We start from the raw sequence: 15,774 nt of genomic DNA, 5'->3' as shown, positions 1-15,774 counted from the left end.
ATTATTTTTATGAGATTGTTCATCATGTCTTTAATTTAATGTTTCCAGTTTTTCTTCCTATCTCATGAAGCTGTGACATTTATTGTTTTTCTTTTAGGATCAATAAGAGGCCAGAATCTCCTGGACCTGAACCCAGCTGTGTTTCCTTAAAGAGCAACATGTCGAAGGATGCTTTTATAAACTTTAAAGGCTGTTCTTCTGCTGCTGAGAGGTATTGTGTGTCTAGATGTTGTTCCTGACTCTGTATTTCTGAATAAATCCTCATGTTTAATATCAGCTCAGCTCTTTTTCACACACATTTCTATGTTGGTATGTGAAGCGGTGTGTGTTGGAGTGTTTCCACAAACACAGCAGTCAGAGTGGAAAGAGTGGATGTTGTAGGAGGTGTTTGTGTAGTGAAGAGGCTGAGTGTCTGTAGGACTCCAGCTGCTCCAGCAGGTGTCTCCTTTGTGCTTTGCTTCAAACACAGTGTAGGGAGGAGCTTCCACTCAGGTCTTTCAGGTGTTGCTGGATGGAGGAGGACAAATAGTTTTTCCCTTCAGTGACACTTCAGCAGCTCAATGTTCTGGGAGATGTTTGTCTTTATGAAGGTTTATGGATTCTTGTTCTTACTTTGGTGAAACTGAGCAATACATTTTCCATCTAACATTTAAAGTAAATTTCCAGGTGAATAAAAGATCTGCAGCTGCAGCCTCTGTGATGTTTCACAGTCTGAAAGTAACAAATTCAACCAGAGTTCAAACAAAGGCTTAATATACGTGTGTGTTTGATATAATGCCAACAAGTACAAATAGGTGTTCTTACAGGTCTTAATCACAGAGCTCTGATAAGTCTGGTGACTTTCACACTCAGCAATTTTGCTGCCTTTTATTTTATATTGGCCTTTTTAGAGCCCTTCAAAGTCTCCCACATTCATACAGAGCTTTTAACACCAAACTCCTTTACAGTCCTTCTCCTCTCACACACGATCACACGACTAATTTGTCTGCAGCAGCTGTGTTACTGCTAGTATTTTATTATGTGTGTAATCTCCTCATATTGTTCCTGTGGTTTAGTTTGACTTCCTTCTGCAAACTCAGCTGCTCTGTTGCTGATACACGTCTCCATGAATATGATTGATCAGATGCTGTCAACACCATGTGTTTCATGTGAGCGCTCAGCTGAAACCCTGGGTTGACTTATCGAGTTAATAACAAGCTTCACGTGACTGTGAATGCTAAAGTGAATCCAGATAAAGGAAAGAGACCCTGCTAATGTTGGACTCACTTCTTAGTGTAGATCCCAGGAGGAAGTTCAACATAGCCATTCTTTGTGCTAGCTCGACCAAACCTGAGACCACAGTGCAGGATAATGATCATCATCTGTCTCTGTCAAGGACATTTAAAATCCACAAATAACAAACATAATTATATTTGATCATTAAAAATGATGATTAAACAAAGTGTCAAACATACTTAAGTAGAAGGACTGATGTTTGTGTTAAAATACCCTCTTAAAGCTGAAATAATGATTCAACTTCTTTACTCAAGTAAAGGTAAAAGAGTCCAGGCTCTGAAATGTACTCACAGTATTAAAGTAAAAACGCCATCTTTGAAGGAAATTTCTGCCAGTTTTTGTGCAAAGTTACCTGAATTTCTACCTCCAACATTAATATGAGAAAATTATCTGAACTTTTATTCTAATGAATTTAATCAGCTTGAACATTTTGTAGCACAAAAGTAGAAAAAACTCAAAGGGAATCAAAAATAGCTCCGTTTGCTGTTGCCTGCATTGTAGATGGGCGGCTTTGCCTCAACACCTAAACAGGAAAATGAGTTTAGTCAAGTATTAAAGTGGGATTGAAGAGGTGAGGAAACCAGAGATCAGGTGTTGTGGTGCAGCATTAAGATAAGATGGGGCCTGATTATTTAAGACCTTGTATGTGAGGAGCAGCCAATGAAGGGAAGCCAAAACAGGAGAAATCTGCTCTCTTTCTAGTCCCTGTCAGGACTCTTGCTGCAGCATTTTGGATTAGCTGAAGGCTTTTCACTGAGTTTTTAGGACATCCTGATAATAATGAATTACAGTCGTCCAGTCTGGAAGTAATAAATGCATGAACTAGTTTTTCAGCGTCACTCTTTTTAGCATTTTTTTAACAACAAGCTTCTATCTATTAGGGCTCTTGTCTCGCCGACTGCTGCCTCAGATCCGAGTCTTTCTCCTGTGTGCTCAGCTGTCTTAGAGCAGTTTGATCCCGTCTCCCTTAATGACTTGACTGCGGTAGTTCGTAACCTAAGATCATCACACTGCCCCTCTGATTGTCACCCCCCAACTACTCTTTCAAGGATTGTCAGGTTGGAGATTGGCCTATAATTAGCTAAGACAGCTGGGTCTAGGGATGCTTTTTAAGTAAAGGTTTAACTACAGCCAGCTAGGGATGGGTACCGTTTAGATTTGAAAACCTGCTAAATCAGAATCAGTTGCTGATGACGGCTTTTTTCTTTTCCATCAATCACGTATAATCTTAACTCAAAGTGAACATAGACTTGATTGAAGTAACTCAGATCAGCCAATTCAAAATGCTAATTCAATCAACTCTGAGTTCATGGCTAGACTCAGTTTGTTGGCCCTGCACCTTAAAACTATTTCCTGTTTGTCTCTCGTGTTTTTTGGATATTGTTTTCACATCTTATGTCACGGCTAGCGGGGCGAGCCATGTTGAATTTAATAAAGGACCCAAGATGCAGACACTGCTGTGAAGTGAGTGAGCTTTATTGAAACGGTGAAGTGCAGTGGAGATGGCCTGTGCAGAAGCTAAGATAACCTCTACTGAAAAAACTACAAAACTAACCTGAAACCTTAAACGGAGACACGGGGAGACAACACAGACGAACCAGCAACAAGCAGGAGAAAACAAAGGGCTCATATACACAAAAGAGCCATCAGGGAATGAGAAAAGGGAGACACAGCAGGATTCATTGGACATAACCAGACAAGGGGAAGCAAAAGTAGACACACTAACATAGGACATGGCACTGTCAAAATAAAACAGGAAGTGAACACAGAGACACAATACTAACACAGTACAGAGGGAACACAGAAACCAAAACCTCAGAACTAGAAAATCTTAATCAGAATGAAATTGTAACAAAAGACAATAACAATCAAAACAAAACTACTGAGTCCACAGACTCGGGACATACATCGGCTCAAACTGTGGTCATAAATATTTTGTACTTGTAAATCAGACTGTGTAGTTGTGAACTGAGTTTTGTAACATTGTAAAACAAAATATCTGGAAAGTTCATGTTTTTGCGTTCATTGATTTGTGTGTGTAAAAATGTAAAAATGTAATAAATGTAAGAAACATTAGAACTACTTTTGCTGACACAAAGTTTGGCGAGCACTGCAAGTTGTCCCTTTAAACCAGTCACTGATATAAAAAGAGCACCTTGTTCCAGGGCATCTGAGCATGGAGGGAAAGCTTTATGCAGGAGATGGTAAGAGCTGTTGGGACTAAAGAAACTGAGCAGAAAACTACAGACATCTGGAAACTGAGTTGTTAATTCTCAGTAGGATCACCAGGACTAGCAAAGCTCCACCATGACAGTCATCTGATTGACTGAACCCATCCAAACATCACTTCATGGACCTTTAGCTTGTGTCTGTGTGTGGACAGACATAACATGAGCTAATTATACATTACTCCTCCACAGAGTGGACCAGCAGAGAGCAGAGGTTTCCACTGGTCAGTCTGCACAGCAACATCAAACACACCTGGACTCTGTGGTTATGGTTTGTAGTACTACGTTTACATTTGTTCTTTTCAGTCACCTCTATGCTGCACTTTGTGGACCAGAGGATTGTCAGTGTGTCCAACATAAGTCAGAGTTTGGGCTCCATGATTTCAGTCAGATTGGGGTGACTGTAGCTCAGGAGGGGAGCAGGTCAGCTACTAGTTAGGTTTGTGAATCAAACCCTGGCTGGCAAATGTACTGGGTAACGTACTAAACCCAAGCTGCCCTCTGATGCATCCATCAGAGTGTGAAAGAAAGTATTTAAGCATAGAACAATGTGCTTGGTTGAATGAGGCATGTTGTATAAATGCTTTGTGTGCACAGAGTATCAAAGAGAGCTATATAAGAACCAGTCCATTTACCACTGGGTAATTCATATAGTCTTCTTTTCCAGCGGCTGGAGGACAACATCACCATGTTTGTGAAGAACGAGCTGAAGAAGATCCAGAAGCTTCTGAGTCCAGATCACCCAGAAACTTTAAAGAGCCAGATGGAGGATGAGGAGATGTTTGAAGGTGAGGATGAAGATGAAAGAAAGAGCTGCAGAGAAGCATTTCTGAAGATCACACTCCACTTCTTGAGGAGACTTAAGCAGCATGAGATGGCTGACCATCTGCAGAGCAGTAAGAGAATTTCTCTAAAGACTGAATATTGATCTTTCCTAATAGCTCAAGAAATGGACCAATAGACATTCATCCTTTCAGGGTACTGAAAGGCTATGATATTTATTATATAATATTTTTTTCTGAATTTCTTACCTTCAGAAATATTTGCTCCACTCTGTAAACGTGAACTTAAAGCCCAACTGAAGAAGAAGTTCCAGTGTGTGTTTGAGGGGATCGCTAAAGCAGGAAGCCCAACCCTCCTGAATCAGATCTACACAGAGCTCTACATCACAGAGGGAGGGACTGCAGAGGTCAATGATGAACATGAGGTCAGACAGATTGAAACAGCATCCAGGAAACCAGACAGACCAGAAACAACAATCAGACAAGAAGACATCTTTAAAGCCTCACCTGGAAGAGACGAACCAATCAGAACAGTGCTGACAAAGGGAGTGGCTGGCATTGGGAAAACAGTCTTAACACAGAAATACAGCCTGGACTGGGCTGAAGACAAAGCCAACCAGGACATCCAGTTCATATTTCCATTCACTTTCAGAGAGCTGAATGTGCTGAAAGAGGAAAAGTTCAGCTTGGTGGAACTTGTTCATCACTTCTTTAATCAAACTAACGAATCAGGAATCTGCAGGCTTGAAGACTTCCAGGTTGTGTTCATACTTGATGGTCTGGATGAGTGTCGACTTAATTTGGACTTCAACAAAACTAAAATCCTGACTGAAACAAGAAAGTCCACCTCATTGGATGAGCTGCTGACAAACCTCATCAGAGGGAACCTGCTCCCTTCTGCTCGCCTTTGGATAACAACACGACCTGCAGCAGCCAATCAGATCCCTCCTCAGTGTGTCGACATGGTGACAGAGGTCAGAGGGTTCACTGACCCACAGAAGGAGGAGTACTTCAGGAAGAGATTCAGAGATGAGGAGCAGGCCAGCAGGATCATCTCCCACATCAAGAAAGCTCGAAGCCTCCACATCATGTGTCACATCCCAGTCTTCTGCTGGATAACTGCTACAGTTCTGGAGGATGTGCTGGAAACCAGAGAGGGAGGAGAGCTGCCCAACACCCTGACTGAGATGTACATCCACTTCCTGGTGGTTCAGGCCAAAGTGAAGAGGATCAAATATGATGGAGGAGCTGAGACAGATCCACACTGGAGTCCAGAGAGCAGGAAGATGATTGAGTCACTGGGAAAACTGGCTTTTGATCAGCTGCAGAAAGGAAACCTGATCTTCTATGAACCAGACCTGACAGAGTGTGGCATCGATATCAGAGCAGCCTCAGTGTACTCAGGAGTGTTCACACAGATCTTTAAAGAGGAGAAACAACTGTACCAGAACAAGGTGTTCTGCTTTGTTCATCTCAGTGTTCAGGAGTTTCTGGCTGCTCTTCATGTCCACCTGACCTTCATCAACTCTGGACTCAATCTGCTGGAAGAGCAAGAAACAACTTGGAAGGTGTTTCAAACAAGAAAATCTTCAAAGAAATACTTCTACCAGTGTGCTGTGGACAAGGCCTTACAGAGCCCCAATGGACACCTGGACTTGTTCCTTCGTTTTCTCTTGGGTCTGAAGACTAATCAAACTTGTTTGCAAGGCCTCATGACACAAACAGGAAGTAGCTCAAAGACCAATCAAGAAGCAGTTCAGTACATCAAGAAGAAGCTCAGTGAGAATCTGTCTGCAGAGAAAAGCATCAATCTGTTCCACTGTCTGAATGAACTGAATGATCGTTCTCTAGTGGAGGAGATCCAACAGTCCCTGAGTTCAGGACGTCTCTCCACAGATAAACTGTCTCCTGCTCAGTGGTCAGCTCTGGTCTTCATCTTACTGTCATCAGAAAAAGATCTGGATGTGTTTAACCTGAATAAATACTCTGCTTCAGAGGAGGCTCTTCTGAGGCTGCTGCCAGTGGTCAAAGCCTGTAAAAAAGTTCTGTAAGTTATAAAGTTTTTATTATTTAATTTGGTTGGTATGTTATGAAAAACACACTGCCATGAACCTCTGTTTTGTTTTTGTCAAAATCACTGTAATATAATCACTGTACCTTTATATACACGTGACTTGTATTAATGCTGCTGCCCTCTTGTGGCTAAAGTGTAATTATGTTCTTGTTATTAGGGAGGATTTGAGAGTAACATGTCAAGTGAGTCAGCACCTTCGCTTTAGCTTAAAAAATCCAAATTCTTATGTCATCAGTTATAGTTGCATGTATTCATTATCATAACTTAACCTTTAATATTGATGTCTTAAAATTATTTTGAGTAAACTAATGTTAAGGTTCAAATATTGGGGAAGGAGAGTACAAACAACCATGGTCCAGAACTTGGTCAAACGATTTTAATGAAATACACGCGTGGGAAGACCAGCTCTGTTCGCAGACCGGGCTGATCTCCGACTTAATCAAAGCATAAACAGATATTTTATACCATCAGGGCTTGAATTTAATGACGCCCTCTCATACGTCACAAACAGAATATATGCATACGTCAAATCAAAACCACAATGACTTTTAACACAGTTTAAAAGAACATTATCTCCTATCTTCATGGCAGGTACTTCCTGTCACTGCCGGATGCTCGCTTATCATCTTGACACATCAGCAGCAGTTCTGCGACAAACTGCTCTTTTGCAACCCCGAGCAAAACATGATTAAACTTCCACCTATAAATGATTCTCTTTAACTAAGTGTGTGTCTCGTCCTTAAAGACTCCTCAAAATAACCTGCACTTAGACTCTGCTTTCGGTTTCAGTTCTGCAAAAGACACACTCTTCAAACCTGCAACTTCCTGTCAGCCTGCAACTTAGTCTTTCTGAAAGACACACACTGTTTAAACATCTGAATGCAATATCAATTCTGTAGATTATATTATTAATGCAATGGTAATGATGATGATTATTAACAATAGCAGCAAAATATCTCTCCAATCTCAATACTCCCTCTCTCGACCTCTGGAACACCAGAGGTCACAATACATTGTGTTGGGTCACTCCTCGGCCCACTCAGCTGCTTCCATGTCCATCCATGGCATCATGGACATCGGGGTCACCACTCCCGCTCTGACCCTCTCTAGCCGTCCTCTGGCTCAGCAAATCAGACAACCTCATGTCATCTAAGTGGTCCAGTAATAAACACCAGCTCCCCCTCGAGAACACTCCATGCGTAAGATTAGGTTTTTTCTGCATCCCTCTCTTGTGGTCCATCATGCCTCGGGCCTCCAGGATCCTCACCCCCCTGTGGTCGCCGAGATCTTCTGCAAAGCAAACAAAACACCTTTTCCTGCACCTCCCTAACTTATCATCTTTGGGACTCTTTAATCAAAAGCCTGATCCTAATTATCTTCTTGACTTATTGACTTGTATTTATATATATTCTTCAACGTTACTCATCATTTTAAAACTCTTAAAACGCTGCTTTCACGTCCCTGCATGCGTTTCCTGTCGCTTGCCTTATCTAATCATCAACATCCTGTACACAGAAGTCTCGCTGCTGCAAGGCCTCCACTCTGACCTAGAATCTCCTTTCACAAGAAAATCATTATAAGCGCCTATTCTACTAAAAGATCCCAAAAAAAACAACCACTTTAATCAATTAAGTTTAAACATATAAGCAATTACTCCTGCATACATTTTATCACAGCTAAACGCTGCCTTGAAACAACTCCTGTGTGTTAACACTAACTTCATTTTAAAACTCACATTTCCTATGTTATAACCTGTTTTTGGTACAGCCTTTTTATTTCATCTTGCTCCTTTGATGTAACAATACCTTCTCATTCTAGTTTATCAGACTTAACCAAAATATATGCTTTCCTTCCTTTGGTCCTTCTCTAAAGCAAGAAACTCCTATTCAGTTCCTCTTTTCTTGTTACAGGGCCAGCTCAAGTTCAGTTAAACGCTAAATTAATTTGAGGCCTTTTGCCTGGAATCAATACTGTCATGTGTGTTTATGGACTCTATATGTCTGTAAGCGTGTGCAATCCTTCAATAACTCATATCATCCTCACAGTAGATTGGCTAATCATAGCGCTAGCCAAAGGCTCGTGACCCACAAGAGACGAATTGAGCCACAACTCCCTTAAAGGCACAAAATGCAATATGTATAAAAAGTCATTTCTACGTATAAGCTCTCCCCTTTATCCTAAAAATAAATCTATGTAATATCTGTATGTGTGTCTTCTATTCATTAATGTAATTGTCAGTTATTTTCTCTCTTTATTTTACCTTCTTTTTGTTTACCTCTTTGTTTGTGACGTGGACATCCCTAAACCATCCTGAGTTCCGGCTTCAATTTCAACCCAATTGTACCCTCTATTCTCGCAGTCGAACTCGTCTGGGCTTCACCTTCCCACTGGCCCCTGTGCCCTTCTCTTAGTGTCCTTTGTTGTCTTGTGATCCCCAGCAAACACAGTCTGTTTCTTCTCTGTTTCTTCTCCGTTGCTCTTTTCAGTATTTTCCTTTTAGATTAAATCCCAGCCTGGCAAAATATCCCATTCAGTGTCTTTAAACAGTTATGTCACACTGTTCTTACCAGCCTGCAGTTCACCGTGCATTTTCCATCACGTGCTTTTCTTCCATGCTGCTGCTGGTATCGTCAGTGTAGTTTCAGTTGCACTGTCTTTTGCCTGCTGTTAATTCTTGAAGTCCACGATGTTCTGTCGGTCTTCATCAGGAGATTAACTGTCCTATGAGCTTCTTCTCAGGATCGGGACAAGTGGGAGGTCAAGCTGTAAAATTTTAAGCCAAAATCTGGCCTGTTTTCCTCCCAATTCTGTTAATCAATGGTTTTGTACTCAAGATTCTAGGTTGAAAGAAGTCCACCTGTATTGACACACTAAAGCATACAATTAATATCCTTTTCATTTCTTTTCTTAAAACCTCCATTTGCTTCATCTGCCTGGAGTTTAACTCGTATGTTTCTCTCTCTGTGTGCTCACTTGTCACAGTCAGTTCCTTTTATGGGCATGCAAAGTTCCTGTCACACACACCATTTCCTGTCAACCTTGCAGCTGCTCAGAACCATATTTTCTGTTTCTATCTCTCCTGTTTTGTTTTTTTTACAGGCTAATAAAACTCTTGTTTTACTAAGTCTTGATCTAAAACAATTCACCCTTATTTCACGCACACACTTCTAAATATACTAAATTCTTTGCGTTTGTCAGATCGTCTCACACACACACCGCCTTTTCTCTCACACTTCCACTTCTGCACTCACTCTACTATCAACTTTCATAGTGTTATTATTATTTATTATTTTGTACAAATCACACCCAATCACTCAAAGCCTGCTACTCACAGCATTCACACACTTAAACTGTGACAAGAGTTGAGGAATATACTCACAACACGCTTTCCTAAGAGTATTTCAGACATGCCTTTCATAATCAGAAAGAGCAAGTCAAAGAAAACAATTGAAACCTCTATTAATTCTCACAGCACACACATAGAATAGAAAAAATAAAACACACCAGCATTTATTGCTGATGAGAGGTTACTCCTAAAAGTAATATGTTAGTCTTAAATATATACAGTGCACTCACTATATTTATATATCAAAACTCAGTCAATTACTATACATCCACTACGGCAACTCAAAACTTTATTTATAGCCCTCTAATGAACATAAATGGCGTCTTAAACACACACTCAACAATGTTTGCAGCAGTATTTGTAAAACCAACTGTGGTTTAAACAGTTCACTGCTGACTAATTTGCATTTTCACACTCACACACACACAGTCTAAAAATAGCTCCAGCACTGCCTCAGACTCCTTTCACACAGAGATCTCTTATTTTATATTACAAAGACGTCTTATATTTACAACCACTGTCACATCTGTCAGCTTTAGCGCCTAAACAATTTCGACAAATTTAAGTTAACGGTCCAACCGATAAAGTCCAACTTTTTTGTGATCAATTAACCAGTATCTGTCCAACAGTTTCTGGCCTCATCTCTAAAATCCCTAACTCAATTTAAAAGCGTCAACCAACCCAAACTTTGCCTGAAGCTCTATTTTTGGCATTTCACAGCCAAGGCTTACCCCGAAGTTTTAAGTTAAAGTTACACGCCCGAAGTCCAACTTCTGCTGGCCAAAAAAGCGCAGACTACCGTTCCAAACGGTAAGGAGACTCTAACTCCTAGTTATTCTGGAGTGCCCCAAGCTCCACAGTGACCAACTGACTATCCCTCTTCGAGGACAATGCCTAAGCGTCCTTGGCATTGGCAAGCGTTACCTCTGAGCACTGTGCTTCCTATCAGTCCAACTGACGTTCTTGAATAATTTATAATACTTTGGAACAACAGTAAAACAGCCAAAAAAGTGTAAGACTGAAGCAGGTCCAACCTTATAACCAATACGGGCTCCACCCCAAACAATAACCAAATTCCCTAATATACTAAAATCACTCAGCAGTCCAACTGCTTTCCACGGTCCAACCGTATTAAATCCTTTAGCGGTCCAACCGCATTCAATCATTTTTAGCAGTCCAACTGCATTAAATCCTCAGTACTGTCATGAGATTCTCATCAAAATCAAAGCAGACATTCCCCAGTAATTTCAGTGAGTAGACTTTAATTTGTAATGTCCAATTTGGCACACTTTGGAAATAATTCAACAGGTAGTGCCTTACCTTTGGATAAGCGGCTTAGAACAACAATGAGAAAAAGAGAGCTGATTATTAGCTCATCAAAACACAAAACAAAATCACAATGAATTATCGGTTAATTTCATTTAAAATAATTCATTAAGTATTTATGTACAATTCAAATTAGTTAATTACATATTTTGTTGGTTTGTTTTCTATTTTAATTATTTTACTGACACATTTAATGAATTATTTAATGATGTATTTATTTAATTCACGTTGCTACTCCTGGCCCTGCATCGCTGTTCATAAATACATTTTATTTGTCAGCTTCACCCATCAAAGTCAGGGGGCGGGGTTAATGCTGATCAAGTCAACACCATTGCTTTGGTCTGGTGGGCGTTCTTTTAGTGGGCTTTTCTCAATACTAAGTAGGCCTACACACCAGGGTTTGGACATGTGTGGACCCAAACTATACTTTTACCCTTTTTTGTGTGTCACCAAATACACTTTAATATTTTCTAGACAAGAATGTAGTGGCATAATCTTTAACCTCTTTTGGCTCGAAACAGAAGTGACAGACTTGAGCAGGGTTCATTTAAAGGCTGACAGAAGTGGAGTGGTGACGGGGAGATGTTTGACAGGACAGTGTTTCAGCCTCCACAGGTTCATGTTGTGCTCCATCAGTCAGTGAAGATGAAGTCGGTGCTGATGAGGCTGTAGAGTGTGTGAGGGATGTGAATGAGGATGATGAAGATCTGATGATAGCAGATAAAAACAGGCTGCAGAGACTTTGAGCCATACAGGGCACACAGTGTGTGTACAGAACAGCTGAAATCATTATGGAGGCCTCACTGGAATATGGAAGCATCACAGTACAGCTTCAGTGAAGCTTTAAAGTCTCTGATATGAGATGAGAAATGAAGCAGCCAGAGCTTTTTCATGAGTGGAAATCCACTGTGACTGTGAGCTGCTGCTACAGCCTCCAGATTAGCCAGCAGCTCATCCTGCTCAACATTTTCTCACCAACTTTAATGGAAGTGTGATGTTTTCAGCTGGAGTGATGGTCAGGGTGGCCTCCCTCTCCTCTTCTTCTCCTCTTCCTCTTTCATTTGTAAAGCCACTTCTGCTGCTTTCATTCATTTGGAAGTCCTGTAGCTGAGTTTGGGAGAGACTAACAGCCTTGGCAGCAGAGGGGAGAAAGGCTGTAACACCACCACTTTACTCTGTTCTACCTGTCACATCATTTTATCAGGAAACAAATATCATGTTTTTACTATGTTTGTCTTGAAGATGTAAGAAGATCACATGGTGCTTTTTATTATTGTGTTGGTTTGTTTCCTGTCTCTTGGATGGAGCCCAGCTGTGCGTGGCCCCTGGGCCTGTGGTCAGAGTGTGTGCTGGATAATCCGGCCCAGGATGAGGCCAAACTGACATGGGATGAAATGTCTGTCACATAATTGAGCTTAGTGTAGTTTCATTTCTGCACAATTTAAAAACAACCAAAACTTTGTTCTGTCTTTTCTATGTTATACTGTAGACTTTCTTTGATACTGTGTCCAAAAGGAGCAGCTTTTACTTTGAAGGGGAGGCGTCTCTGTTTCCTCTTCAGGTTGGATGATGGAAGCAAATTAGTAGCTGTGTCCCAAAACGTCGGCTGCATCCTCCAGAGGCTGCATTTGAAGGCCGATTACATCACAGCCAGGCGATGAAGGCTGTCCGTATTTGTCGACTCCTTCAAATGTGCCCGACAAATGCGTCCTTCATTTCCCCGAATTTGAAGGATTCGTCGGGTGTGTCCTTCGTGGCCCACCATATCCCAGAATTCATAGCGCGGCCCAGCCAAATTTCAGCTGCCAACAATGGCGGCAGCTACTAAGTTTTCAAATTACTCTTATTAATCTTTCTGGGTCACAAAATAAACTTTTAACATATTTTCAGGCGAGAAAGTAGCTGTGTAAACTTCAAATATCTGCTTGGTTTATCAAGACATCACATATTTGCAAAAGTGTGCCGACGTTTTCGGAGACGTCTGTTACCCACCCGCTCGCTAGCAAGCCGGGGGGTTCAATGGTCACTCCAGCCGGCGAGAGCAGCGGACGCCCGGCTTCATCGTTTTCAGACCCCGCTCTTTCGCTACTCAGGTGAAACACGATATATAAGTCACTCGGATAACTTAAAAATGTAATTGTTTGCCTTTTTTATGTGTTTTATTTGTTCCGGAGTAAATCGGTTTGGCTGAGATCAAAGTTCCTCCGGGATTTTCACACAGCTGAATAAACGTTAAACAGGAAACTGATTAAACAGAAGTGTGAGACGGTCGAGAGTTTACGCCAGTGTCCTGTTATATTTTAGATAGCAAGGAGCAGACGGCCGAGTTTATTAAACTCCACCAACACAGCGGTGACGCAAATCTGAAGGCTAGACCGTCCCATTTCACAGCCTCGCACTTCCAGCCTTTTCAGTCTTTGAAGGACCCGGCCCACGTAGACCGCGAATACCGGGTCCCCGGAGGATGCAGCCGACGTTTTGGGACACAGCTAGTGTGTGATGTTCTTTCAGTGTTGCACTTTGTAGACGCTCCCTGAGCACTGGTCTCACAGCCAGCTGCACATAGAGACCAGTGTTGTTAGTCCAGGTCAGAAGATGACTTGTTGGAATGAAAATGAGCTTGTAGTTTGTCTGCTTTAATAATGTGACTGGAAAAAGGTGTTGGACTTCAAATATGTCCATTTCTTTCACACTTCACCTTTAAAAGTGAAGCCTTGTGGTTCCTGGAAGGAAAAACACGACTTTTTCAAGTCTTTGTCCTGTTTTTATGAGAAATGTACGACTTTAATGTGAAACATTCAGAGTTTTTTCTCTTGTTGTGTTTGTTTGAAGCTGCTTCCTGTTGGCTTCAGCTGTTTGGAGTTTCCATTTTCTAAACTTCTACATTCTGAACCTTCTTCAGCTCTGAACAGATGATGAAACACTGAATGATTTCAAGCTCACACTTTGTCTAATAAACTTACATCTTTCATTCTTTATACAGGTTGGGGGGCTGTGGTTTGTCAGAGATCAGCTGTGATTATCTGGCAGCAGCACTGAAGTCCAACCCCTCCCATCTGAGAGAGCTGGACCTGAGCTACAACTACAACCTGCAGGATCCAGGAGTGAAGCATCTGTGTGGTTTCCTGGAGAGTCCAGGATGTGGACTTGAAACTCTGGGGTCAGTCAGCATGTTTTAGTTGTGCTGAGATGAATATGATGTGAAAGTTGTGCTGACACTAAACTGCAGACATCAGGCTGATATTATACTGATCCACACTGAGGATCTTCATGGTAAAGTCTGTTTTCTTCTTCTCTGGTTTAGTCCATTGACTGCAGCAGAACAATGTTCACATTTCAAACAGTGAGACTCAACGTATGGCCCGCGGCCCACACGCGGCCTGCCCACCTTCCCTGATTCAGAGAGAGGGGACCCTGATTAACTGTGTAGTGTTCTTCCTCACAGTTCTAAGTATCAGACACAACAATGAATAATCCACAGCTGACTGTCTTTAGCAGGTCAAAGGTCACGGCACACAGCAGGCAGTGGGAAATATTATAACTCTGATCATTTATCAGCACATATCCATATGTATAAAAACAAAGCTGACACTGTGAGACTTGATCAGAGGTGTGATCATCACAGCAGAGGCCTTTGTGTCAAAGTCACTGAGGATCAAACAGAAACACATGAAGCAGATTTTCCTGTTCTGGCTTTTTATAGCAGATAACCTTCAAAATATTCTGCAGTCCATCAAAAACTGAAGCAAACCATGAATCAACATGTGAACATGAGCTGATGCTGCTGAAGTGATGCAAAGTTACAGAGGTTTGATTACAGACACAGCTGAGAGTTTGTAATCTGTCATCATTTTAAAAGGTTTACATTTCTTCAGTATATCCACATTTGCAGCTGGTACCTCAACCTCCACTTGTCCAACACAACTGCTGTCCACTGCCTCCATGACATTGTGATTTTGCTGTTGGTCTTCTGTCAGATCTTCATCAATCACTTCTGCACGGGGCACACCTTCAGACTCTGCAGCTGCATAACGAAAGCCTGTAAGATAAAATTAGACATAAGGTAAATGTACACCAATATTCCAATGACAGGTGTGTGATTCATCTGGAAGTTATGTGCGGATTAGTGTACAGTGATAGCAATTTAGTATGTTTTTAGAGGGGGGGGGGGTTGTTTACCTCCGATGGGTGCTCTTTTTCGCTTCCGTTGCGTACGCCTTGAGTGCCGGTCCGAGTCTGATACAGGTATGTCGTCATGCCCCATGTGCAGTGTTGGTGCCCAGTCTGGATTTGTTACATCCATTTCATATGCTGGTTTGCCTGCAATAATGCCAAATCATAAGCTACTCAGTCGACATGATGTGGTTCTGCAGCATCACACATTAGCATGTTTTATCTCATTATCTATGACCTCAGCACGTTGAAAATAACACTAAAAGCCTTTCAAGAGTGATATGAATTAATTTAGAACTCACCGGAAAGAAAATGCCGTGAGCAAACCAACAAAAAGCTGGGGATTGCAGAGAACTCGATATCCGCTCGTCTCACCGCTGCAATCCAAGCCTGACGTCTTTGTTTAGTAATATCGGATACATGGGATCCCTCACGTTGCCTCCAGGATGGAAAACGATGAAAAGAGAGCCCGTTATCCAGCTTCTTGCCTTCACGATCGTGTGATCTAACGTTGCAACCGACAACACAACACGTACGATCCATAGCTGAAATGGTATCCTTTGGCTGGCC

At 41.6% G+C, this 15,774-nt stretch overlaps 2 protein-coding genes across 2 annotated transcripts in view; both read left to right on the top strand.

Moving 5' to 3' along the window:
* The window catches only part of LOC146634681 (protein NLRC3-like), a 256,953-nt gene that overhangs the window by 172,449 nt on the left and 68,730 nt on the right, over positions 1-15,774 (top strand). The window lies entirely within an intron of this gene.
* LOC146634684 (protein NLRC3-like) lies at positions 3,595-14,210 on the top strand. Its single transcript, XM_085379144.1, has 4 exons — positions 3,595-3,774; positions 4,171-4,399; positions 4,541-6,332; positions 14,015-14,210. The coding sequence occupies exons 1-4, from the start codon at positions 3,772-3,774 to the stop codon at positions 14,208-14,210; spliced, it is 2,220 nt and encodes a 739-aa protein (XP_085235270.1). The 5' UTR covers positions 3,595-3,771.

The sequence above is a fragment of the Diplotaxodon limnothrissa genome, linkage group LG3, assembly GCF_057381915.1.
Source record: "Diplotaxodon limnothrissa isolate DT_005_m linkage group LG3, D_limnothrissa_male_GT1.1, whole genome shotgun sequence".
Lineage (NCBI taxonomy): Eukaryota > Metazoa > Chordata > Actinopteri > Cichliformes > Cichlidae > Diplotaxodon > Diplotaxodon limnothrissa.
The sequence above is the reverse complement of the archived record's forward strand: the minus strand, read 5'-3'. Positions and strand labels throughout refer to the sequence as shown.